At 38.2% G+C, this 24,450-nt stretch overlaps 1 protein-coding gene and 2 long non-coding RNA genes across 5 annotated transcripts; 1 reads left to right on the top strand and 2 right to left on the bottom strand.

Moving 5' to 3' along the window:
- Positions 1–315: 315 nt before the first annotated feature.
- On the top strand, positions 316–24,450 carry LOC125230444 (gustatory and odorant receptor 22-like). Of its 3 annotated transcripts, none has more exons than XR_007177516.1 (9): positions 316–609; positions 5,293–5,431; positions 7,544–7,794; positions 8,546–8,806; positions 16,104–16,231; positions 16,666–16,825; positions 18,115–18,179; positions 19,566–19,655; positions 24,027–24,450. XR_007177516.1 is itself a non-coding variant. In XM_048135581.1 (9 exons), the coding sequence occupies exons 1-9, from the start codon at positions 499–501 to the stop codon at positions 24,099–24,101; spliced, it is 1,287 nt and encodes a 428-aa protein (XP_047991538.1). In that variant the 5' UTR covers positions 317–498; the 3' UTR covers positions 24,102–24,450. The 3 variants fall into 3 exon arrangements, 2 of the variants coding, with proteins under 2 accessions (XP_047991539.1, XP_047991538.1); XM_048135581.1 differs by having other exon boundaries at positions 317–609; positions 18,108–18,179; XM_048135582.1 differs by lacking the exon at positions 18,115–18,179.
- LOC125230445 lies at positions 905–2,562 on the bottom strand. The gene is made up of 2 exons (XR_007177517.1): positions 1,578–2,562; positions 905–1,182 (listed from the first exon to the last, which is right to left on the bottom strand). It is a non-coding gene; the product is annotated as an uncharacterized LOC125230445 (long non-coding RNA).
- On the bottom strand, positions 3,719–4,836 carry LOC125230446. Its single transcript, XR_007177518.1, has 2 exons — positions 4,392–4,836; positions 3,719–3,996 (listed from the first exon to the last, which is right to left on the bottom strand). It is a non-coding gene; the product is annotated as an uncharacterized LOC125230446 (long non-coding RNA).

The following is a 24,450-nucleotide window of genomic DNA, read 5'->3' as shown; positions in this document are numbered from 1 at the left end:
ACAAAACGTGTTATCTCCGAAAGGTCTTTTTATGGATTTGAACATTATTACTATCATGATAGTTGCTTTTTAACTACACTGAGACTATAGCACGTGCCGTTTAAACGGGAGCTAGCCGCCGGGAATAATAGAAACAAAGGCCTTTGTTTAACAGATTACGGCTAAAGCGAAAAGTTCATCTCAGAAAATTCATACTACACCCGTCCGCTGTCCGTGCTCAAAACCAACGGATCGTGCACGGGCCGGGCAGATCCGTCGGCTGCCCACGCGTGTGTGTAGCGCGGATGTGCCCACCGGATCGCACCTTAGTTAATAGCAAGGATATGTCCGCCTCGGATTTGTCCGCTGGGCAAGCGGATCAGATCCGAGCCTTGCCCGGCGGACCAATCCGTACGTGTATGGCTAATCGCGGATCAGATCCGAAGCTTGCCCGGCGGACGAATCCCCACGTGTATGGCTAGCTAATCTGTAAACTTAAGTTTTTGCAGTTAGTGAAAGATGATTCCCGACCACTACTTCGATGAAGGCCTGAACGGCTCACTGTACCGGAATGACATGAAGCAGGTCAACACTGTGAAGATGGTATATGAGAAGACACAGGCAGATTATGTAAGTTTGCTTTAGATGGAAACGTAATCCGTGCATTGCTCTTAACTTAATTGAGGATTGCAGAAGATGTGGGTTCAAGTCCTACCGGAATTTTTCCATTTTTAACTCTCGACGCAAAAACGACGGGGTTATAAGTTTGACGTGTCTGTCTGTCTGTGGCATCGTAGCTCCCGAACGGATGAACCGACTTCGATTCAGTTTCTTTTGTTTGAAGGCTGAGTAGTGTCGCGTTCTCTAGCGTTCTAACTCCTATCGTCTCGTTAGGTATGAGGAAATTTAAATGAGGAGTCAGAAGAACGGTAAAACAATATTTATTCCCATGAAGCTCAGCCGGTAAGATGGGTAAAAGTCGAGGTTCGTAAAAAATACTAGTCAAGATCGGATTCCGCTAGTCGATTGTAGCCACAGTACTCCCCTGACGATGCCGAGGTGGTAGGCGCCGTTTTTCTGATCGGCGCTGAGTTCAGCGCTGCTAGAATCTGCGTGGCGCTGAGTCGGGGAAAGCGGCTAGAAGCAATACGGCAGGCGGGCGGCAAGCAGGAAGCCAAAAGAAGTCACTCTGGACTTGGGACCCTGGAACGCGCCATCATACTAAGCGTTAGAAACGGTTTATAAGCCTTTGTGAACACCAACGGCAAGAGGGAAAGCACTAGAGTAGTTGTGTTGCCGTGGAAATTCACAATTCAGATACGGAGATTACAAAAAGGCAATGTAAATTAAGAAAATGAGAAATTAAAATGCAATTATTATTTTTATCACAAAATGGAGGGTTGGTTGACAAAAGGTCACAATGACTATGAGCAAATATATAATTAGGAAGATTACTTCTTTAGTTAAATGAGTACCTATGCATATTTAAATAGTGGCTATGGAATAGTTACTATTTCAATGTGCATGATAAAATTCCAAAGCAATAAAATAGCACTACGATATTCTAGGCAGCTAGCAAATAAAATATATCCACTTACCCAATTCGGGGTACACTATTAAGCATAATTAAAACACCACAGTAATTTAACAAGTTGAGGAACACGTAGGGACGCAGTTAAATTCGATTACGAATTTCGATAGGTATCTGATCCGTAGCAGAGATCGATAATTAACGACGTGCGTTCCACTCAACTCCAAAGATAAAATGGACGAGTGAGTGATGGGCGCAATGACACAGCGCCTCGACCCGTGCATTCATTCATGCACTCGCGAATGTGAACATTATTGGGAGTGAATGTTTACCGCGGCGCGACATATTTAAATCAATCAGCGTGATGATGATTTTATACTTGTAAATACGTAGTTTTAAGACATTATTGTTGTATATTTTAATATGTAATATAGTTTATTAGTAGTGTAGTATTTTTAGTTAGGTAATTTAGTAGTTTTAAATGTTTATTTTTTAAGAATGTAACGTATTACGTTACATATACCCCCCTCTCCAGGAAAAGGGTTTTATTCTAAAAGAAAACCCGATTAGGTTGCAATCAGTATTACGCTTTCATTCGATCATCTTACACAATAACCTTTCACATTTTATCTTATCATAAAAGCAAATACAACTTTTCAAAGCTGACAACGCGTCCTTTCATACAAAAGGCATCTGTGATATATTGCACATATGACTTATACCGATAGCAAGGTCTTAACTACAGGGCTTGTGCTTATCTAAGGTGGCTGGCCAACTTGATATCCTTAATATGCCATACCCCTAAATTCTTCCCATTCATGTCCTCTAAGACATAAACAAGAGGAGACTTTTTTCGATTATACGACACTTAATGAATTTAGGCGCTAATTTTTTGCTAAAATATTTGTCTTTATCGCTTAAAATATAAGTTCGTTTTAAAACTATGTCTCCGATATTAAAATCAGCAGGTTTACGTCGTAAATTATACTGAGCCGTGTTTTTTACATGTGCCTGCCACAGTGAAGCTTGCACATCATCAAATACAGAAGCCAGACAACCACGGTTTTCTGCGTAAACTTCTCTAGGGAGAAATAATATCTCGTTATCCAGATCGTTGTCTGTATAATGTGATCCACATAGGACGAGTTCACGACCAAACACAAGAAATGAAGGTGTATAACCATGAATCGACTCATTCGCAGAATTATTGATGGCAAACTTTATTTTGGGGATAAAAGTGTCCCACGTCCGGTGGTCGTTTTCAACAAACGTAGACAAACACGTGACTATTGTTTTGTTATAACGTTCCACCAAATTGATTTGCGGCGTATATCTTGGCGTAAAAAACACATTGGGAACGTTATACCGTTTAAAGAGAGTGTCTGTTGCCGAGCTCGTAAATTGACTACCATTATCAAGGAAAATAGTTTGGGGAACGCCATGGACCAAAAATATGTTTTCCTCTAAAATTTTTACCACTAAATCACTAGTCGCACGACGCAGTGGAAATATTTCGCAATATTTAGAGAAACAGCAAGTAATGACAAGAATGTAACTGTTTTGTTTGCGTGTAATAGGTAACGGGCCAATAAAATCTATAGAAATCATTTGGAAAGGGCGTGAACACTGCTTCGGACGTCCCATCTCTCCCAAGGTCGTATGATTTTGAGATTTGTACGATAAACAAACAGAACACGAGCCCACGAACTTGACGACATCTTGGTGCATGCCAGGCCAGAAATAATTTAGTGCTAACCGCCGATAAGTTTTAAAAATACCAAGATGTCCAGCTGTCGGTTCGGAATGATTTTCCTTAATTATTTGTTCGCGATATTCGTTTGGTACAACCTCTTTCCAATCGAATTCCGAAGTAAGTTGATCAAATTTAGATTTACAGAGCCGAAACAAAGAATTATTTTTTATAAGAAAATTAGGGTAATTGCTTTGAGAATTAATGCAACCGTTGTAAATCCGTTTATACCAATCGTCATTTGTGGAAACTATGGAATTAGACAAAGACATTGCACTAATTGGGACAGCGCGAGAAAGAGCGTCAGGTATAACATTATCGACTCCGCGGCGATGTTTAATTTCAAAATTGAACGCTGACAACCTTGGCCCCACGTTGGGCGCCAGTGTCGCGTTCTCTAGCGTTCTAACTCCTATCGTCTCGTTAGGTATGAGGAAATTTAAATGAGGAGTCAGAAGAACGGTAAAACAATATTTATTCCCATGAAGCTCAGCCGGTAAGATGGGTAAAAGTCGAGGTTCGTAAAAAATACTAGTCAAGATCGGATTCCGCTAGTCGATTGTAGCCACAGTACTCCCCTGACGATGCCGAGGTGGTAGGCGCCGTTTTTCTGATCGGCGCTGAGTTCAGCGCTGCTAGAATCTGCGTGGCGCTGAGTCGGGGAAAGCGGCTAGAAGCAATACGGCAGGCGGGCGGCAAGCAGGAAGCCAAAAGAAGTCACTCTGGACTTGGGACCCTGGAACGCGCCATCATACTAAGCGTTAGAAACGGTTTATAAGCCTTTGTGAACACCAACGGCAAGAGGGAAAGCACTAGAGTAGTTGTGTTGCCGTGGAAATTCACAATTCAGATACGGAGATTACAAAAAGGCAATGTAAATTAAGAAAATGAGAAATTAAAATGCAATTATTATTTTTATCACAAAATGGAGGGTTGGTTGACAAAAGGTCACAATGACTATGAGCAAATATATAATTAGGAAGATTACTTCTTTAGTTAAATGAGTACCTATGCATATTTAAATAGTGGCTATGGAATAGTTACTATTTCAATGTGCATGATAAAATTCCAAAGCAATAAAATAGCACTACGATATTCTAGGCAGCTAGCAAATAAAATATATCCACTTACCCAATTCGGGGTACACTATTAAGCATAATTAAAACACCACAGTAATTTAACAAGTTGAGGAACACGTAGGGACGCAGTTAAATTCGATTACGAATTTCGATAGGTATCTGATCCGTAGCAGAGATCGATAATTAACGACGTGCGTTCCACTCAACTCCAAAGATAAAATGGACGAGTGAGTGATGGGCGCAATGACACAGCGCCTCGACCCGTGCATTCATTCATGCACTCGCGAATGTGAACATTATTGGGAGTGAATGTTTACCGCGGCGCGACATATTTAAATCAATCAGCGTGATGATGATTTTATACTTGTAAATACGTAGTTTTAAGACATTATTGTTGTATATTTTAATATGTAATATAGTTTATTAGTAGTGTAGTATTTTTAGTTAGGTAATTTAGTAGTTTTAAATGTTTATTTTTTAAGAATGTAACGTATTACGTTACAGTAGTCGGGAGCGTTCTTAAGCCATGTTTCACATATGAAAGTCGGTCCACTAAGTCGAGGGTTTTTTCAAAATTTAAATTTTGTGGTTAGGTTATTTCCTTTAATATAAAAATGTTTAGAATCGTTACCAGAAGTTTCTGCTTGTTAAAAAATAATTTACCTATTTAATAATTAGTATTTCCCTATATGGTGGTACGCCAGGCCGAAAAGGTGCTTATACTTCATCTTCAGTCCCCCAATCGCGTTGTGACGTCCCATCATCACCACATGGTACTAAATTGACCACATAGCTAGCGACTAGAAAGACATCGTTAAGCCAAATCAAATTATGTAGGTAACTACCTACAGTCAAATACAGAGGTGGCTCCTGTATGAAATCTTGCAAAGGTATCGTCTCTCTGCTGCATTTGACTGTACTGATCTACTTTAAAATATTATCCATTTGTACAGGAGCAAGAACAACGCGACATGCTCTCGTCACAAGATGGCGACACTTGCGAGACGCACGACCAGTTCTACCGCGACCACAAATTGCTGCTGGTGCTTTTCAGAGTTCTGGCTGTGATGCCCATCACCAGGTCACGACCAGGTTAGACTTATATAAAGAGTCGTATATTTATTATTTAAGCGTAGGTATGGCGTATACTTGTAGACATTAATATTATAACCGATCGCGTCAGGTGTCAAATTGGTATAGAGATCCACCAGGCTGCCTTGGAAACGTCTCTAAGGGTGCGCGCACTTTCGTATTTGTATGAAAAGTTGCGTCGCCTCGTGTGCGCACTTTCATACTAGGCCATGGTCGCGACAAAAAAGTCGCCGGCAATAGTTGCCCGTGTGCGCGCTCTCTTAGGGCATCGTTCGACTATGTGCTGGGTAGTTTGATCCTCAAGGCCCTGCGGCCTAACAGTGGCTGTTATTTTACTTCTATTTTTCTGTGACTGCTCACATAACGGACTCGTATATAGAAGAGTCGTATATAGAAGATTACACACGCATAATTGTATACAGCAAACAAGACATGTTCGCTCACTTGCGAAACCCATTCTCGCTCCGGCCAGCCCTCACGATTTAATTTACTCTCGTTTAATCTTCCGCCCCTCGTGCACAATGTACTGTACCTACATTGCTATAACCACAAAATTAAAATTTTGAAAAAAAAAAAACCCCGACCGCGACATGACCGATTTTCATGACACAATATGGCTAAGAACACTCCCGACTAACTCAGCTTTCAGACAAAAAAAAATCTAAATTGGTTCATCCATTCGGGAGCTACGATGCCACAGACAGACAGACAGACAGACGGACAGACAGACACGTCAAACTTATAACACCCTGTCGTTTTCGCGTCGGGGGTTAAAAATAGTAATAACTACATTGATGAGTTTAGAATATGTCATCTAAACACAAATTTACAGTGGCCCATAACATTCACAACAGCGTGCGTAGCCTAATGCACAAACGCTCACGAAACGAAACGCTCGTAGATTTCTATCTCTATCGCTCTTGCGTATTGGCGCGACAGAGTTAAACTACCTTTCGCGGCGTTTCGTTTTCGTTTCGCGTCGTAGAAATGCCATTCGGCTACGGGGCCTGTTCACTAGAAATTAAGGGTCCATTTACACGGCGCATATGACTTTTGTTATATTGCGGACTGTTACGGTTCGATACGTTTCAGCACATCAATCAATTAATACCGCGTGTACTAAAACTCGTATGCGAGTTCTCACACAGTTTAAATGGGTTAATTAAATATACTTTTTTTGTATGTGTAAAGGAAAAACATACCGACAGCTGTGTTTAAATTTCCATCCATTTTTATTTGCATCGAGAGATTTTATTTTTGAGAGATATTTCGACAATATCTAACTCTCGCGTCAATAAGATTCTTCCTCAAAGAACCTTCTATTATCGGTTTATTCCACAATTATATGAAGTGCTCTTGAAAACCTTTTAGAATAGAATTGAGCTCTATCTTTGCTGTTTTATATTCTTCCCCAAGAGTTCAATATCCACCATTTTCTTATTTAAATAGGTACATATATTTATTACATTAGTAAGTAGCTTAACTTCAAACTGAGATAAATCCAATTGTTAGATTACCTAAGTAATTTTCGTATACAGAAAATATGTGGGTTACATACAGAGAAACTTCATTTCTGAATCAGAAAATAAACATAACATGATGGTGTTTTGTCTCTTTCATTCATGTATTTGCCTTGGATAGCATCACAAATATTCGCCTAATCACTACACATTTGGCTCTACTTTAAAAATAAAATTACTACCTAATTAAACAATAAAAAGGAACAGTCGTTTATTATGACTCGTGCTTGTTGTATTTCCGGACCGACATGAATTTTAAACCTTCAAGAAAAGAGCGTAATAATCCCATCCTTAAGGCCGGCAACCCACATCCAACCATCAGGCCATCAGTCGTCTGGTCGTTTGCCCCGTTAACTAATTAATATTTTCTATAATATTGTCTTCGGTTACCGCGATAGTTACTCATGAAATAAAACTATGGAAACGGATTACATCGCGTATTACGAATTTACAATACATCCCGACGTTTCGAACACTTTATACCCGTTGACCACGAACGCTGTAAAGTGTTCGAAACATTGGGATATATTGTAGATGTAGATACGCGATCCATTTCCATAGTTTTATTTCATAATCCAATGTATGTCCCCAGGCACCGTAACATTCAGCTGGAAATCCCGCGCCACAATGTACGCCATCTCCTTCTACATAGTAGCCACAGTAGTCGTCCTGATGGTAGGCTACGAGCGCGTGATGATCCTGCGCTCCATCAAGAAGTTCGACGACTACATCTACGCCATCCTGTTCGTGGCGTTCCTCGTGCCGCACTTCTGGATCCCCTTCGTGGGGTGGGGCGTGGCGCACCAGGTCGCCATCTACAAGACCAGCTGGGGCAAGTTCCAGGTGTGTGCTCTCATTTATGTCATTTCATCATCATCAGCCCGCTGCAGTCCATTGCTGGACATAGGCCTCCCCCAAGGTACGCCACAGAGCCCGGTCTGCTGCTTTATGCATCCAGTTTCCGCCAGCCCCCCCATGCAAATCATCCCGCCATCTAGCCAGAAGGTGTCCCACACTACGTTTACCAAGACGCGGTCTCCACTCCAGAACACGCTTGCTCCAGCGGTTATCGGTTCTGCGACATATGTGGCCAGCCCATTGCCACATGTCATTTATTCTACCCTAATCATGTATTTCGTTTATTTTATTATTGGGATAGGAGAGGTGTTGTAGTAAGCAAGCACGATAGCCGCGTAATCTGAAGACCAGACCCTTTAGCACAACTTTCCTTGTCGAAGCGCGACTTCAAGTATGGACTCGTGCGACAAGGCAAGTTGTGCTAAAGGGGGCAGGGCTTAGATATTGCGGATACACCACCAGTGGACTTACAAATCTTTTTCTTTAGTGTTAGATACCATCTTTTTCAACTTCTAATCTTAATAAATTATTTTTTTGCTTACATTATATTTTTTTAAATGAAGAAAACCTTATGGCTACAATAATATTTGCAGGATATTTTAAACTTGATCCATGGCGCCGTTGTATGATCCACCTATTTCGGCTGCTTATTTTTCTACAAATCTAAAATATTTGGCCCTGTAGGTATAACAGAAACAAAAGTGATTTAAATAATCAAGATTAATTTTTGTTCCAGGTTCGATACTACCGAGTGACTGGCGAAAACCTGCAATTCCCCAACCTGCAGACCCAGATCGTCATCATTAGCGTCGGCTGCCTCCTCCTAGCCATCTGTTTCCTCCTCAGCCTCTGCGCTCTCATGGACGGTTTCCTCCTCATACATACCACAGCCTACTACCATATCATCACCATGATTAATATGAACTGCGCGCTGTGGTACATTAACTGCAAGGGCATTAAGATCGCCTCGCAAAGTCTGTCGGAATGTTTTCGTAGGGTAAGTTAATTAAAAAATACGAGGGTCATGCCAAAAGAAGTTAGATACTCCATGGTCATTTGATCGATACTGGCCAGTTATACACCATTTTAAAGGTAGGTTTTTTGCTTATAAATTTAAAAATGAAACACTTGGAAATTCTTAGGATTCTTTTTTTAATTATTTTTTTTTCTAAATAATTTTGGCGGGAATTTTCTGCAACAATGGAGCTTACTCGACGTGATTTTCGTGTTATGATATATTATGACTTTAATAGTTATTTGTTATACAAGGGGGCAAAGTTGTATTTTAACGCCGAGTGTGGAATTGAAAAACGAGCAAGTGAAAGGATTCTATAGTTGAACCACGAGCGAAGCGAGTGGTTCGAGAATAGAATCCTGAACTTGCGAGTTTTTTAACACACGAGAAGTAAAATACATTTGCACCCGAGTGTAACACAAAACTTTTCCCCTCACTATAGCGAGGAAACTACAACGCAAAAAATGCGTTTATCACTGCTTCCAGTAGTTCCACAGGTGGCAAATCATCTTTATTACTAGATTCACCTACTTTTATCAATTTTAAAGCAGTTAATTTGACGTTATTCAAGGTCAAATTACTTTACCCACTAGTGGATAAAATGCGTTTTTACCCGCTGGTATTAAAGGACAAAACACGTGTTTCCGAGCTAGTGAGGGGAAAAAAAGGTTTAAAACCTCATGAGTGTTTTGAACTTTTAGTTTCGACTTTTGGAGAGTTTGCGTGTTCACGTGCAACTGTTTTTAATTGGTTTTCTAAATTTAAAAGAGGATGGGAGAGCTTTGAAGATGAGGCGAAGACCAGATGGCCGCCAACCGCAGTCACTGAAGAAAATGTACAGGCTGTGGAAAAAAATATTCGTGCGAACCGATGAATTACATATGTAGAGCTCGAGCGTGAACTGGGCATTGGATCAGCAGCATTGCAAACTATAATTCATAGTAATCTGTCTCTTCATAAGCGTTGTTCAAGATAGGTGCCGCACAAGCTCACCGATTTACAGAAAGGCAGTCGCGTGGATTGGTGCAAATTTATGATAGATAAATTCCACGCAGGCGAGAAAAAAAACGTATATGATATACTTACAGGTGACGAAACATGGCTATATAACTACGATCCCGAAACAAAGCGACAGTCCACAGTATGGTGTTTTGAAGATGAGCCGACGCCAACAAAATGTCGCCGAACCCGAAGCACACAAAAACAAATGGTTGCCTCATTTTTCTGCAAGACGGGACATATTGCTAAAATAGTGCTAGAAGATCAAATGACAGTTAATTCAGAATGGTATGTGACAGTTTGTGCCCCAAGAGTACTGTCAGCTTGGTGTGATAAGCGGCCGAAGTCAGGAACCCGGCACCTGCTCTGGCACCACGACAACGCTGCCCCGCACACTTCCGCTAGAACACTTGACTATTTCAGCTCAAAAACGTGACTATTCTGCCCCACCCCCATATTCCTCTGACCTAGCCCCCTGTGATTTTTACCTTTTTCCTAAAATTAAAGAAAAATTAAAAGGAAAGCGATTTGAGAACAAAGAAGATGCCCTGGCTGCGTATAATTACGAAATTTCTGAGGTGTCTAAAGAAGAGTGGTCATCGGTATTTTCTAAGTGGTTTAGACGGATGGAAAAGTGTATACGTGTTCACGGTGAATACTTCGAAAAAATAGATAGCTGTAATAAAGAATAAAGTATGTAAATCTTTAGTATCTAATTTCTTTTGGCATGACCCTCGTAACACGTATTAGGACATACACAGATAACATTATCTGCATTATACAGATTGACCGAGTCCCACAGTAAGCTCAAAAAGGGCCAAACAAGGACAGGTAAGAGGCCAGTTAGAGGGTGTATTTTGATAGCGGGTCAGTGAGGGTAGCTTCAAAATCCCGTGCTGCTATGTGAAAATACTCTTAGTAGACCTTCCTTCGATGTCAAATTAATGAAGATTGGCGTTTACAGATTTTGAGGAAATCTTACAGGCTTATTTTAATAATAAAACTATCGTGAGACACTGACATATTAAACATGTAAAATCGGGTAACTCACGTAAACTCATGTCGAGCGGCCTTCGACAATTTTACGTGAGTTACCCGATTTTACATGTTTAATAAATCTTACAGGCTGTTAGAAAATGTTCATTTTCGACAAAATTGTGTGCTCATTCTACAAAAAAAATGTCATTTATGGGATTTGAACCTAGGACCATCAGCTTAGCAAGTATTAGTGCAATTTCAAATTATCCGATCCGATATCGGATGTCGGAAGGATTTCAATGAAAAAATCCAAGATGGCGCCTGTAATGTATGGAATATCGGTCCTACATCCGATATTAGATCGGATAATGTGAAAACGCGCTTAGGGTCATTACCATCCATACCAAACCATCAGACAACACCAAGAACGTATAGGTACATAGTGTCATTCACAAAGACGCACTGATAATTCAAATATATCTTAATAACATGATAATAAGATTCAAAGCACACGTATTCGTGAGTGAAACGACATATAGAATTAAATTAGCTTTTTATTTTTATGCCTTCTTTTTATGAATATGAGAGTGTAAAACAGATGCATATTGGATCACAACATTGATTGCCCTAATGTAATGTAGGGAATAAAATGGTTACTTTCGTTATTATACGATTGTAGTAAACCATGAAATTGTACAATATTAGTAATGAAATAGAAATATTGAGTAATTTGAGGATAGATGTTTTATTAAAAATATCAAGAATTTGGAAAGTAAAAAGTGATAAAATGCTACATTACTATACAAGTGCGGAAAAGAAGAAATTCGAAACGAATGGAATGAGAAAATTTCGACTTAAAACACTACAGAAGCGAAAATGCTAAAATGGAAAGGAGCCCTCCTTTCAATTTGGGAATTTTAGTTAAATATACTAGTGTTTTTAACTAGATTTATCGAAAAAAAATTCTCCATCCAGAACAACTCATCTTTAAAATCGAGGTTCCGCTCTCGACTGTTTCCTCCTACAAAACTTAATCAATCGTAACGAAATTTGAGAATCTCAATAAAAATGAAATAATCTGTGTCGGACCGTTTAGTTTCTTTGGCTAATTGTTACCAATTTTGAATACCCCACCTTTTTTTGCGCCATAATCAATAAAGCCGTTTTTGGAATTTTTTGATGGGCTCTAACGTCTTTAAAAATAAGAATATCAAAAAAATGAAAACGGTCCGACACAGATAACAATAGTAATATTTAATCTGTGTTGAAAACCTCATTGCTCTACTTTCAAAAACCAGGGAGGAAATAGTCGAGAGCGTTTGTATGGAAAATTTACCCCTCCTGTATCTTCTTAAAATCACATAAAGTACTACTTTTATCACTTATGCGAGATCGTAGCACCTTATTTGTATTATAAATCAGCTAAGTAACTATTCGAGTCATTGATCTTATTTAATCTGTAGAAAATAACTATTTTTTCCCCTACCTAACGTTATTAAGTATGTACGTACAGTCACCGGCATAAAGAAGTGATGATTTCTGTACCCTGTCGCTTTTAATCGTTTGACAATTTCAGTATGACAAGGTACAGAAATCATCACATATTTATGCCGGTGACTGTACCTACCTATCAGATCAAACTTTAGGTATTCTAAACTGCACATGTGAATATTACTACGTGATTATTACATAATTGTAGGCTAAAATTTTATTCTTTATTTAATATCTGGCCCAGTATCAAAATCGTTTTGTAAAAAGATTTCATAATTTGATTTATTCTCTTTCCCGCCCAATGTAAGCGCGCAACTAATAATAATAATTATTATGGTCGTAGAACAAGACGTTACCTAGTGCCTACAATTTGGAATCATTTAAATATAAAAGACACAAGTTTATCAAAGTATTCATATAAAAAAAGGCAAAGGAAGTGTTGTTGTCTGCACTACAGGATTGATTTTGAACGGAAATGTTAGTCGGATCGGACACCTACCTAAACTATTTATTTTACGTAATAAACCTGTTATAGCTTATAAATAGGCTTAGTTATATGAGAGCATGCCTCCGCCAACATACTGTTTTTAGTTTTTACAGTTTGGCGGGCACGTTAATAAATGTAGCCAGGTTATTTTTTCTGAATAAATGATTTTTTTTTTTTTTTTAAGTATTAAGTCTCAAGTGAGTATTAATATGTACTTAGAAACTGCGCATGTAAATGATCAAACCCTGGTTTAGTAACTCAGCTCATGTAAACTACAACGTGCGTTGTTCGACTCACATTAACTGTCAAAGTCACATCATTTTAAAATGTGGCGACTGGAAAAATATTCTAACAAAAACCAACTTTGTTTTAATACTACTACAATATGGTTTATATTAGTTTGCGTTAGTTGCAAATGTCTAATTTTGACAGGTAATTATACCTATTGGACAATTTGCGATTTTGTCCACACTATTGTCCCGGATTTGTAAATTCACAGTTTTGACACATTTTGTTTTGAAATATGTTGTGATGTGGCTAAGACGTATCGTTTGCCAAATATAACGATTAATTTCGAATTGGTTGAATCGATTAGGCCCTATGTACAAGGAGACGCTTAAACAAATATACGATTTCTATCAACTTACTGAAATGTCATTTGAATCGAAATGACAGACTTTGCCACTGCACTAGTTTAAACATAAAAATGAATGATAATGACATAATAAAATAAGTAAATCCTGCGTGATAAATTAATATCGTAAAATACTCACTAACGAAGATCCGCAAAAATGTAACATGTGTTAGACTATGTTTAAGGTAAGCGAAATATTGTTTTTAAGTAGGTACTTGATTTTTTTAAATATTATTACAGGATTGTATTTAAAATTTCATTAGGTTGCGCGAGTTTACGTTTTGTGGACGCTGTCATGTGTCAAAAAGAGGTTCTTACAGCTCTGGGACAATAACGGAGAGTTCGCGTAAACGTTAGTTTTGGCGAGTCGAATAAAGCTCCGGATGTAGTTACAACTACTACGTTTCTATTCTCACGGGAGTGAGAAAGTACCTTTACCGTACTGCCGCATTGTTTGTTTCCGTACAATAGAGTACACACAATAGAATAAATTGTACAACGAATGAAAAGCGAGGCGCTATCTATGCGTAAAACTTTCACGAAAAATTTCTAGTTCTCAGCGCATCTAAAGAAATCATAATCATCATAATCATAATCATTTATTTCTGAGAATATGGTACAGTTTTGGTTAGTAAAATAGGTGTTAGAACAGCATATTCTGCCGGCATGCAACGGCGTAGAAATATTTACATGAAGTTGAAGGGGAAAATAATGTAACATAAAATTAACATAATCAATTAAGTACCTAACATAACATAATAATCATTCTGAAATTATTGAATAAAGTACAGCAATAAGATAATATGGCATAAAATTAACATTAATCATAATCAACACAATATAAACATTCCAAAATTATTGTATATAGTGCAGCGGTAATATAATATAGTTAACATAATCAGCAAAGTCATTCAAAAAGTTCTTGTACCGAGTAAAAACATTTTTGCAGTAGCCACTTATACATTTTTTTTTCAAATTGGCATGTTGGCAGGGTTTTGAACTCATCAGGTACATGATTAAATATTTTTATAGCCATATGGTATGCATTTGACTTTGACACTTTCAGCTTTTGCATAGGTTGAAATAGCTGGAGTGGCCTTCTGCTGGGCCTTTGCTTATTTATTACTTCATCGTGAAGTGGAAATAGGAGAGACTGCTTTTTTACAAATTTTGTTATTTCAAAAATGTATTGACAGGGCAATGGGAGGATTTTGAGATTTTGGAATATTGGCTTACAATGGGCAAGATATTCACTGCCACTTATAGCTCTAACACAAGCTTTTTGGGTAACAAATGCTCTTTGGATATCGGTGCTATTACCCCAAATGACTAGTCCGTACCGCAGAATTGAGGCCACATAACCATGATAGGCAGATAGTGCAGCCTCTTTTGATGCTATAGATCTAAGTCGGCGCAATGCAAAAACAAATCGGTCTAATCTGGAACATACATTTTCAACATGTGCAGACCAATTTAAATGTTCATCCAAAGTGATACCAAGAAAAGTGGTTGAATTAACAAGTTCTATATTCGAATTATCAATATGTACATTTATATCAGTAATAGTAGAATGTCGAGTTTTGAATCTAATAATTTTAGTCTTAGTTAAATTTAATTTTAAAGAGTTATTTTCCAACCAGGCAGTCGTGTTACGCAGTTCATTAATTGCATCATTCTCTAGGTCTCTATCATTACTAGACTTTATAATTAGAGTAGCATCATCAGCAAACAAAATGCATGTATGTTTTAATATGCTTGGCAAATCATTGATATAAGCTAAAAATAGCAGTGGACCGAGTACACTTCCCTGAGGGACACCGCAATTACTAGTCTTTGGTAGAGACTTGTAAGTCGTTTTCTTTTTCTGGACTATTTTAGTAATTTCCACGTATTGCTTTCGCTCAGATAAGTAGCTTTTGAGCCAATCTGAAATTTATGAAGAAATTTTTAGGTTGCTTAATTTATCTGTAGGTTTTTTTTTTTATTATTATAAAGTGACGACAAGGCCGAGGTTGTAGCTCACTGGTTCAGTAATATAATAGCCTATTCACTCTTGACTTGAATACACCCAAATTGTATTCGTCCGAGAATACAGATGAGGTCGACAACGTAAGGGTGAAACCGCTCCCCACGCCTGGTTGTCCGGTGATGGAACGGGGAAGGAGGAACCAGGTCATGCAGTTCCTGTGCACACTCTCCAGAATGTATCCGGTAGAAGACGGACAGGGACGCAACTCGACGGCGATGCTCGAGGCTATGTAATCCTGCCTTGCCTGCCGGAACGTCGCCAATGAGTCTTCGAGCTCGACGTCCTATGTACCTAATGTACATGTAATGTCTGCGACTTGCAGGGTGTTTTTGAGTTTTAGGTGTGTGTGTGTATGTGTGTGTGTTTTTTTTTTTTAGTACTTATGTATTTTTTTTAGGTATGTAGGTTTAGTTTATTGACGAAGCATGTTGCGGATTTTCCATTGTTTTAATTTTTGACGAAGCTTGTAGCTAATAACGGAATTTGTATTCAGCTGACGAAGCCTGCGTTGCGGATTTGAGAATATGGTCTCTGAATAAATGGAAATAAAGTGAAATATATTTCCTAATGTATGAGAATGTGATAATCCGAGGTCCGTCATTTCATAATTTATCCATGCAATTTAGCGGTTCACTGTACATGTAGGTACTTACTGTTCCAGGACGTTAATGTGGAGATCTCGGCGAAGCTGATATCTCGGTACCGGTTCCTCTGGCTGAACCTGTCTGAGCTGCTGCAGTCACTCGGCAACGCCTACGCGCGTACCTACTCCACCTACTGCTTGTTCATGTAACTATCTTAAACAATCCTCAAAAACTTATAATGGCAAGTCTATCTATTTTCACTATGATGTAATGCTTGAGCTGATTCGTTTCAAAGCCTACTGTTCTATTCTGCCTTAGGGATGACCAGGGGAAACCATAAACTTTATAAGAAATAGAAATTCTTAAATTTAGCACCATGCAACCGTGACAAGATGGCCAAGCGGTCTAGGCATATGTCGCGTAAACAGAGGATGCTGGTTCGAATTCAGCTTTGGTTACTCGAGCCCTTGATCATTTTGTGTGTTCATTCTTACAGGATAGAACACTCGTAGCAACGGATATACCTGATCCAGTCAAATACATTACTTATTCTACAATCAATTGTTTTGTTTTGTCTAAACTGTATCTTTTGCTGAGGTGTGTTAATAAAAAATATTGCATTTATGTATGTTCATGAAGGTTCTTCAACATCACCATCGCGGTATACGGCGCGCTCTCCGAGATTGTGGACCACGGATTCGGATTCAGCTTCAAGGAAATGGGACTGTTCGTCGACGCTGCTTACTGTTCCACTTTACTGTTCATTTTCGTTGACTGCTCTCATAAATCCACCTTGAAGGTTAGTATGATCGTTAACCCTTAAATGCATGAATTTTTCTTTTAACGAGATATGAATATATGTGATAGACAATGGTTTTCTGACTCTGAGAAAAATAATAAAAAAAATATTTAAGATCGATGTTTATACTAAATCAGTGTTAGAAGTTAAATAGGCCAAATCTTATTTATATAAATATATCGTTATTGGTAAGTTTTATTAAAAAAAAATGGCTACTATTAAAAAGGTACACTATTTGTGAAACCCCTATGATAAAATGTTTAAACATAAACTAATTACTAACTTCGAAGAAATCAGCCTAAATCACATACTAAAAATCGCCATCATCCTGTTTTTTTACACTTTTCCGCCATTTTATCTTAATCCTTTAATAATAAATAGTAAATCATTATATTATTTAATTTATTTAATTGTTTATTAAATAGTAATAAATAATGAATAATAATTAAGCAAATATATCGAGCCACGGGCCATCAAATATATGATGCATATATACATCACCATGCATTTAAGGGTTAAGGCATTTTCAACAACACCCTGAGACCGTGGACCATTGTTTTGGCTTCAGTTTCAAGGAAACGGGGCTCTTCGTCGACTCTGCTTACTGTTTAGTATAGCTCTTTGCATAAAACAACGGCAACTAATTAAAAGATCACTTAGGAGGATTGTTGACCACCAAATTCAAGGAGATGGGCTCTTCCCTCAAGGTAAGGTCGGTGACGTTACAGGTACCTGTGAAAAGAAAATAAAGGCAATCAATTACGATACAATTAACTACATGTAGTATGTAGTAATTTAAGGAAAACACGTTTTAAACGCTCTAATTGTACTTATATTAGGTACTACTACTCGGTTCCTTGTAGAATGCAGATAGTAAAAACGCAGTTTCCATTTTAAGCGTGCGGTGGAAAGCCTGATTGGTTCCGATTAGCTGCAATAAATACCCGACACGCCTAACTTACCTCAAAAGAAAAAAGAAACGGAAGCCATATAAAATTTCTCGTGTATATTTCAATACTTTTTAAGATTATGCTGTAATAAGGAGACCTTCTAAGTTATATTTGTACGTAACTATGCAGTGCATATAATTATTATCCACGAAGACGCAACTGCACTGCTTTTCAGTATTAATTACAGACTGTCATGGAGAAACGCGCATCTATCGACTCTTGCCAATTATATACCAGCGGTGATCGAATAAATTATAACTTGCAGTCTTAACAAGGAAGTAATAATTATCAACGCTTATCTTTATAGTGGGAGTAATAGTCTTTTGTTTTAGGTGGCAGCTGGAGTTCAAGACACTTTGCTGGGCATTGACATGTTGGCTGTCGATAGGCCTGCTCAAAAAGAGGTTTGCGTGTCTCTTGAATTCATATACTTTCTACTAAAACTATAGTTAGTACTTATACATCTTATCATAACTAGATTTGATACTGCATTAGAAATCAGCATTATGCGACGCATGATCTTGAACTTTATAGGAACGTCTAATGGTAGAAATTGGGATTTAACTACCTAGTGATGCAGATTTTCCAAACAAGATAATAGTTATTTGTTTTACAAGGGGGCAAAGTTGCTGTTTAACCGCACGTGCCAATATATGTAGATACCCGAGCAAGCGAAAGATTCCAATATTGAACCGCGAGCGTAGCGAGTGGTTCAAAAAGGGGAATCTTGAGCGTTGCGAGGGTATCAAGGCACGAAGGTTAAACAAACTTTGCCGCCGAGTGAAACACAAAAATTTTCGCCACACCAACATGAATATAATGCTGACTATAAAACATCATAATAAATCAAATCCATCAATTTATTCAATATTTATGATTCAAAATGATAATTTATATAGGTTAAATCTATTAGTCAGCTTAAGACACCAAGTTAAAATTTGAATGAAATTACTTTGCACTCTTGTGGATAAAATGCAACTTTGCTATCTATTCACTAATAGCAAAAAGAGCCTTTACCGGTTGGGGTGGTGAAAAATTATTTAATTACTCTTTCACTGTAGTAAGGTAACCTTAAGCTAATTTTACAGAATTTTATTAATGTTTGTAGTAAGTAATACGAGAAGCGCTGAAGGCCTAGCGGTAAGAGCGTGCGACTTTCGATCCGGAGGTCGCGGGTTCTAACCCCGGCTCGTACCAATGAGTTTTTCGGAACTTATGTGCGAAATGTCATTTGATATTTGCCAGTCGCTTTTCGGTGAAGGAAAACATCGTGAGGAAACCGAACTAATTCCAATAAGGCCTAGTTAATACCCTTCGGGTTGGAAGGTCAGATGGCAGTCGCTTTCGTAAAACTAGTGCCTACGCCAAATCTTGGGATTAGTTGTTAAAGCGGATCCCAGGCTCCCATGAGCTGTGGCAAATGCCGGGATAACGCAAGGAGGATGATGATGAGTAAGTAAGAGTTTTGAATGATTCACGGTTATTTTCATTAGACTTATATTGACCGGGACCATCGAGTGTGAACGCGACCAGTGGTAACGCTGAAAGTGAACGCAGCCGACGCGCGCGAAGGAGGGTAGATCGCGCGCTGTCTATACAACTTTAACATCCACCCGCCTTCGTCAGTTTTTCCGTGATCATGATGCATGCAACTGCGTCGAAATATCGGGAGCTCGACAAAAATCAAAAAGGTAATCACGGTCTATATCCCGGTCAATATAAGTCTGATGAGTAAGTAATACGTAGTAGCTGTACTTACCTACGGGTGTAACGATACGTTTTATGTGCAGATCGACCACTTTATCCAAGCCATCGAGATGAACCCCGCCGTCGTGAGCCTGAAAGGTTACGCACACGTCAACAGAGAACTACTCACTTCGGTGAGTATGTCAAAAATAGTACATTACGATACAAGTGCGTAAAAAGGGAAGTTCGAAACGAGCGGCGATAAATTAAAACGCGACCGAAGAGTGTTTTAAATCGACACGAGTTAAGAATTTCCTTTTCGTACAGTACAGATGGCCATCCGAAGTTTCAACTTGACATATAATGAACCACTTCTCGCGCTAGTGAGTAAAAAAAACACCATCTGTACTGAAAATGCTATTCTTTTCAGTACAAAGGCTAGAGGAGTATCGGTTAACCCGGTTTTTTTGAAACTTGGTAATAATTAAGACGAGTTCTACTTTATTAATAAAACTGATACATAGCAAAGCCGTCAATAGAAATTGCGAACAATATAAACAAACCAGTCAATGTAATATCCGTATTCTAGCACTCTTTGATTGTTTTAGGATCACATGTGATGCACATTGATTAAATAACACAGTGTTTAGCCAGTATTTTTTGACGAGTTAGAAAGGAAATTAAACACAGTTCGAAATTTTGACTACAAGTTTGTTTACATTGTTCGCAATTTCTATTGACGGCGACTTTAACTATGTAGGGATATATACATTTTAATATATGCTACCATCTCTGAGTTTAACCGTAAAAAAACCATTATTATTTTGCTTTTCATTTGTTCAAACCAAAAGTTTATTATATTATAAATGGGCTTACTCTTGGCCACAGACTAGCCAAAGGCACAGACGTGGCCTACGATGGAGTGAGCTCGCCCAGAAGATGCCTTCTTTGTCGACGTAATTATCAATTGTGTATTCTAATGTTCGAGAAGAACGTTTGTAATCAGAAAAAGGTCTATGACGGAATTAGCCACATTGACATTAATGTTATATTACCAAATTACCAAATTATTATTAATAGTAAGAATACTCGTCAGAGGCGTAAATAGATTATTCAATTGTCATGTAATTGCGCACACCTCGGAACTGTCTCATTTCGTAATAGGTATTATTAATATTATGATTTCAAAAGCTTTATAATTTCTGTTTCTGACAGCTATAGTCAACTGAGTCCACATTGTTTTAGTCCGCTATTCTCAAAGTTTGCTCGATACCCTGCTCCTGTCGCACCAACTTGTGGTAACAGAGAGCTGAAACTTGTGCGAGGTGAAGAGATAATCTTCAAAAGATATCGTTTGGTTATACTTTCGAATAAAAAATTATGGTTGCAATATTTCAAAGGCTATGTAAATTTACACTGTTTCCTGTATTTTGCACTGCCAGCGCAGCGCATCTGCCCAAAGTTATCTTCAGCCGGATTACCGCGCATGCGCGCAGTATCGTTATAACGATGCGTTGCCATGGTTACAGAGCCAAACAATGCATTTTAAATTTTTTCGTTACTGTGCACGTGCGCGGGAAGCCTGTGGGTGTTGGCTTTGTGGAATAGACTTTTATGTAGGGTTTTAAAGATCTATGCACGACCCTGTAAATGACGAAGTTCGGGAGTAGAAGAAATTTTAAACGCTTGCATCAAATAAATGTTTTAGTAGGTACCAAAAAAAATCTACTTAATATTTCAGTGTCCCTCATAAAACAAAAATAAGTCGATCCTCTAAATCCCTGCATGATCCTGGCCAAGATCAAACTATTGGCTTCTTTGCATAATAAATCTCTGCGAAGGAACATAATTAAAATTCGGATACAATTTAAGAACAATTTCGGAAGTTTTGCTTCAATTAACATATTCATCACACGTGTACTTTCTCGTGCCAAGGGGAATTATATTATTATATTTACATATTATAACATTTGATGTATGCTCCTGATGCCTAAGTTAACTAGAGTATTTTAATGACTACATTCGTTCATAAGTTAAATTGTAAAAATCGTGACGCGCATTTTTTTTAAATATCGCACTCGCGTCCTAATCGCTCGCTACTTCCTTGTTCGACTCTCGTGTAGATTCCTATAGGTATATAATGTTTATTATAGTTGTTTACATTTAGAGCATTTTGAGTTTTACTGCAAACAAGTAAAACGGTCGTACGTATAAGTATAAGCTAAGTATTCTCTTTGAGCCCTTATCACAAACCTGATATAATAACCTAACCACAAAATTAAAATTTTGAAAAAACCCCCGACCGCGACATAGTGAACCGATTTTCATAAAACATGGCTAAGAACACTCCCGACTAACTCAGCTTTCAAACAAAAAAAAAACTAAATCGAAATCGTTTCATCCGTTCGGGAGCTACGATGCCACAGACAGACACATAAACAGACAGACAGACACACACACAGACAGACACGTGAAACTTATAACACCCCGTCGTTTTTGCGTCGGGGGTTACAAAATAATAATTTATGCTTCAGTGTAGTTATCATGAGGTTATAATCTTTACTTAATAGCGTAAATACCATGAAAAATTAAACTCACTAAAGCCTATTCATCTTTACTTGTCCTATCACGTAAACAAACGAAATGTCAAATATGATCAAAGACAATTACTAGTGACTGGAAACGTATAATAAATAAACGTATAATTATAGATAAAATGACGTATTAACGATATTTTGTAAATAAACGCTGCTAACTTCATCCAGAGGATTTTCAATTTTACGTCTTACAATATCTATGTAAAAAAGATACATTAGATATCAAGTACCTACACCCAATGGGCGTACGTACCTTTAAGGCATTCGGTTACCAAGTAACATGAGAGGCACGTCAAACCTCATAACCCCTGGAACTGGTTCACTGGAATAATCACCTCATTAGAAACTGCTCAGCTAGTATCAACTAGTTATATTTACTCAGTAAATTACAATTGACGTGCGAAGCAAAGTTCTTCTGAAACAGGGAACTTCCTTGCAAAGTTATGCAAGCTCGAACTTCGTACTATGAATATGAGTAGGAACATACTTACTTAGGTTTATCATGAAAGCTAAGATGTTTTAGCTTTTAGAGCAAACCTTTAGTTTTGCTTTCACCGTAATAGTAATTGTTAGCTAACATCATGGTATAAATATATAGGTATGTACAAGGATTTAAAAAACGAAATAAAATAATAGGTAATATCATGTTCAAAGTTGTCCACCCAACCCCACTTTTTTTTGGATTTGGAAATTTTTATGTGGTTTCCATTCAGAATCGCGAGCTCTTTCAATCCTAATAGGAGACAAAAAGTATCCCAAGGTCTTTTCCCATTCCGCTACCATTTCTTCATACATTTGGTATGGCGGTAACGGAAAGGAAGGTCTGACAGAAAAATGTATGGAAATCTTGGGACATTTTTTTTCTCATAGCAGGATCGAAAGACCTCGCGCTTCTGAGTATGAATCGCGTAAAAAATGCCTATGTTAAAAAAAGTGGGGTGGACAACTTTGAAAAGAATGGCCCAGCGTGCGTAGCCGAATGGCATTTCTCCGACGCCAAACGAAAACGAAACGCCGCGCCAGTTAGTCCGGCTATGTCGCGCCAATACGCACAAGCGATAGAGATAGATATCTACGAGCGTTTCGTGAGCGTTTGTGCCATTCGGCTACGCACCCAGCACGGGAAGCATGGTCGCGCGATAGACGATAAAATATCAGGCCGTCCCCATCGCACTTACAAATAGTGCGATAGGAACGGCCTGCTATTTTATCGTCTATCGCGCGACCATGCTTCCCGTGCAGGTATCCATAAGGCATACTGTACGCCCTTATATCAGGATATATTAATATTAATTAGAAAAAGTTGACTTATACTACACCTACAAGCTATCTTTACATCAAATTGTCGTCAATAGAAATTGCGAACATAATGTAAACCAACCATCCAATGGAATATCGTTTTAATTGTTTAGTAGCACGATGTGGTAATAATTAATTTAACAAAAATAGTAAGCGAGTATATGATGACGTAGAATAGAAATATAAAACGTTTTGAATACAAGGTTTTTTTGCCATACAAATTTGTATGCAAGGGGGTCTACTTTTCTCTGCAGCTGACTGTACTTACCATTTTACCTACTCAAAGTCACTATCAATTGATTTTGTCGACATTAAATAAATAAATAATAAATAAATATTGGGGACACCTTACACAGATCAACTAAGCCCCAAACTAAGCGAAGTTTGTACTATGGGTGCTAAACGACGATATAAATATTTAAATAGATAAATACATACTTATATACATAGAAAACATCCATGACTCAGGAAAAAATATCTGTGCTCACGCACAAATAAATGCCCTTACCGGGATTCGAACCCAGGACCACGGCTTAGCAAGCAGGGTCACTACCGACTGAGCCAGCCCGGTCGTCAAACTTCGATATTGGAAACACACCTCGTATTCAAAACGTTTTAGATTTCTATTCTACATACATGTTATATTTAAAGCAATGTTTTTTGTTTCAGGCAATAAGCATGATAGCTATTTATTTGATCGTGCTGCTGCAGTTCAAGATATCGCTGCCCAAAACTGACACATAAGACCAATCTAAGTTGTGAGAACTAAAAGTTTATTGACATACGAAGCATCGATTTAAACTTCCCTTGTAGTTGTAAGTTAGTTAGTAGTTGTAGTTGTAAACTTGTAGTTTAAATCGATGATACGAAGACAAACTTATTCGCTGGTAATTGTTGCGAGCTTATAGTAAGTGCAAAGAGGATCGAGTATAGAGAATTACTTTCTAAGTAAAAGCAGGGGCGGCTTACTCCGCGATCCTTTCGCCGCGCTACAAGTACATGCCGGCGGCTGCGAGTTCGCGGCCCATTCAGTGGCGACGACTTTCGCGCGGCTCAATAGAATTCAATGTCGTCTGCACGCGTGCGGTCCGTT

This window comes from Leguminivora glycinivorella, chromosome 10, assembly GCF_023078275.1.
Source record: "Leguminivora glycinivorella isolate SPB_JAAS2020 chromosome 10, LegGlyc_1.1, whole genome shotgun sequence".
Classification (NCBI taxonomy): domain Eukaryota; kingdom Metazoa; phylum Arthropoda; class Insecta; order Lepidoptera; family Tortricidae; genus Leguminivora; species Leguminivora glycinivorella.
Note: the sequence above shows the minus strand (reverse complement) of the source record. Positions and strands in the feature narration are given on the sequence as shown.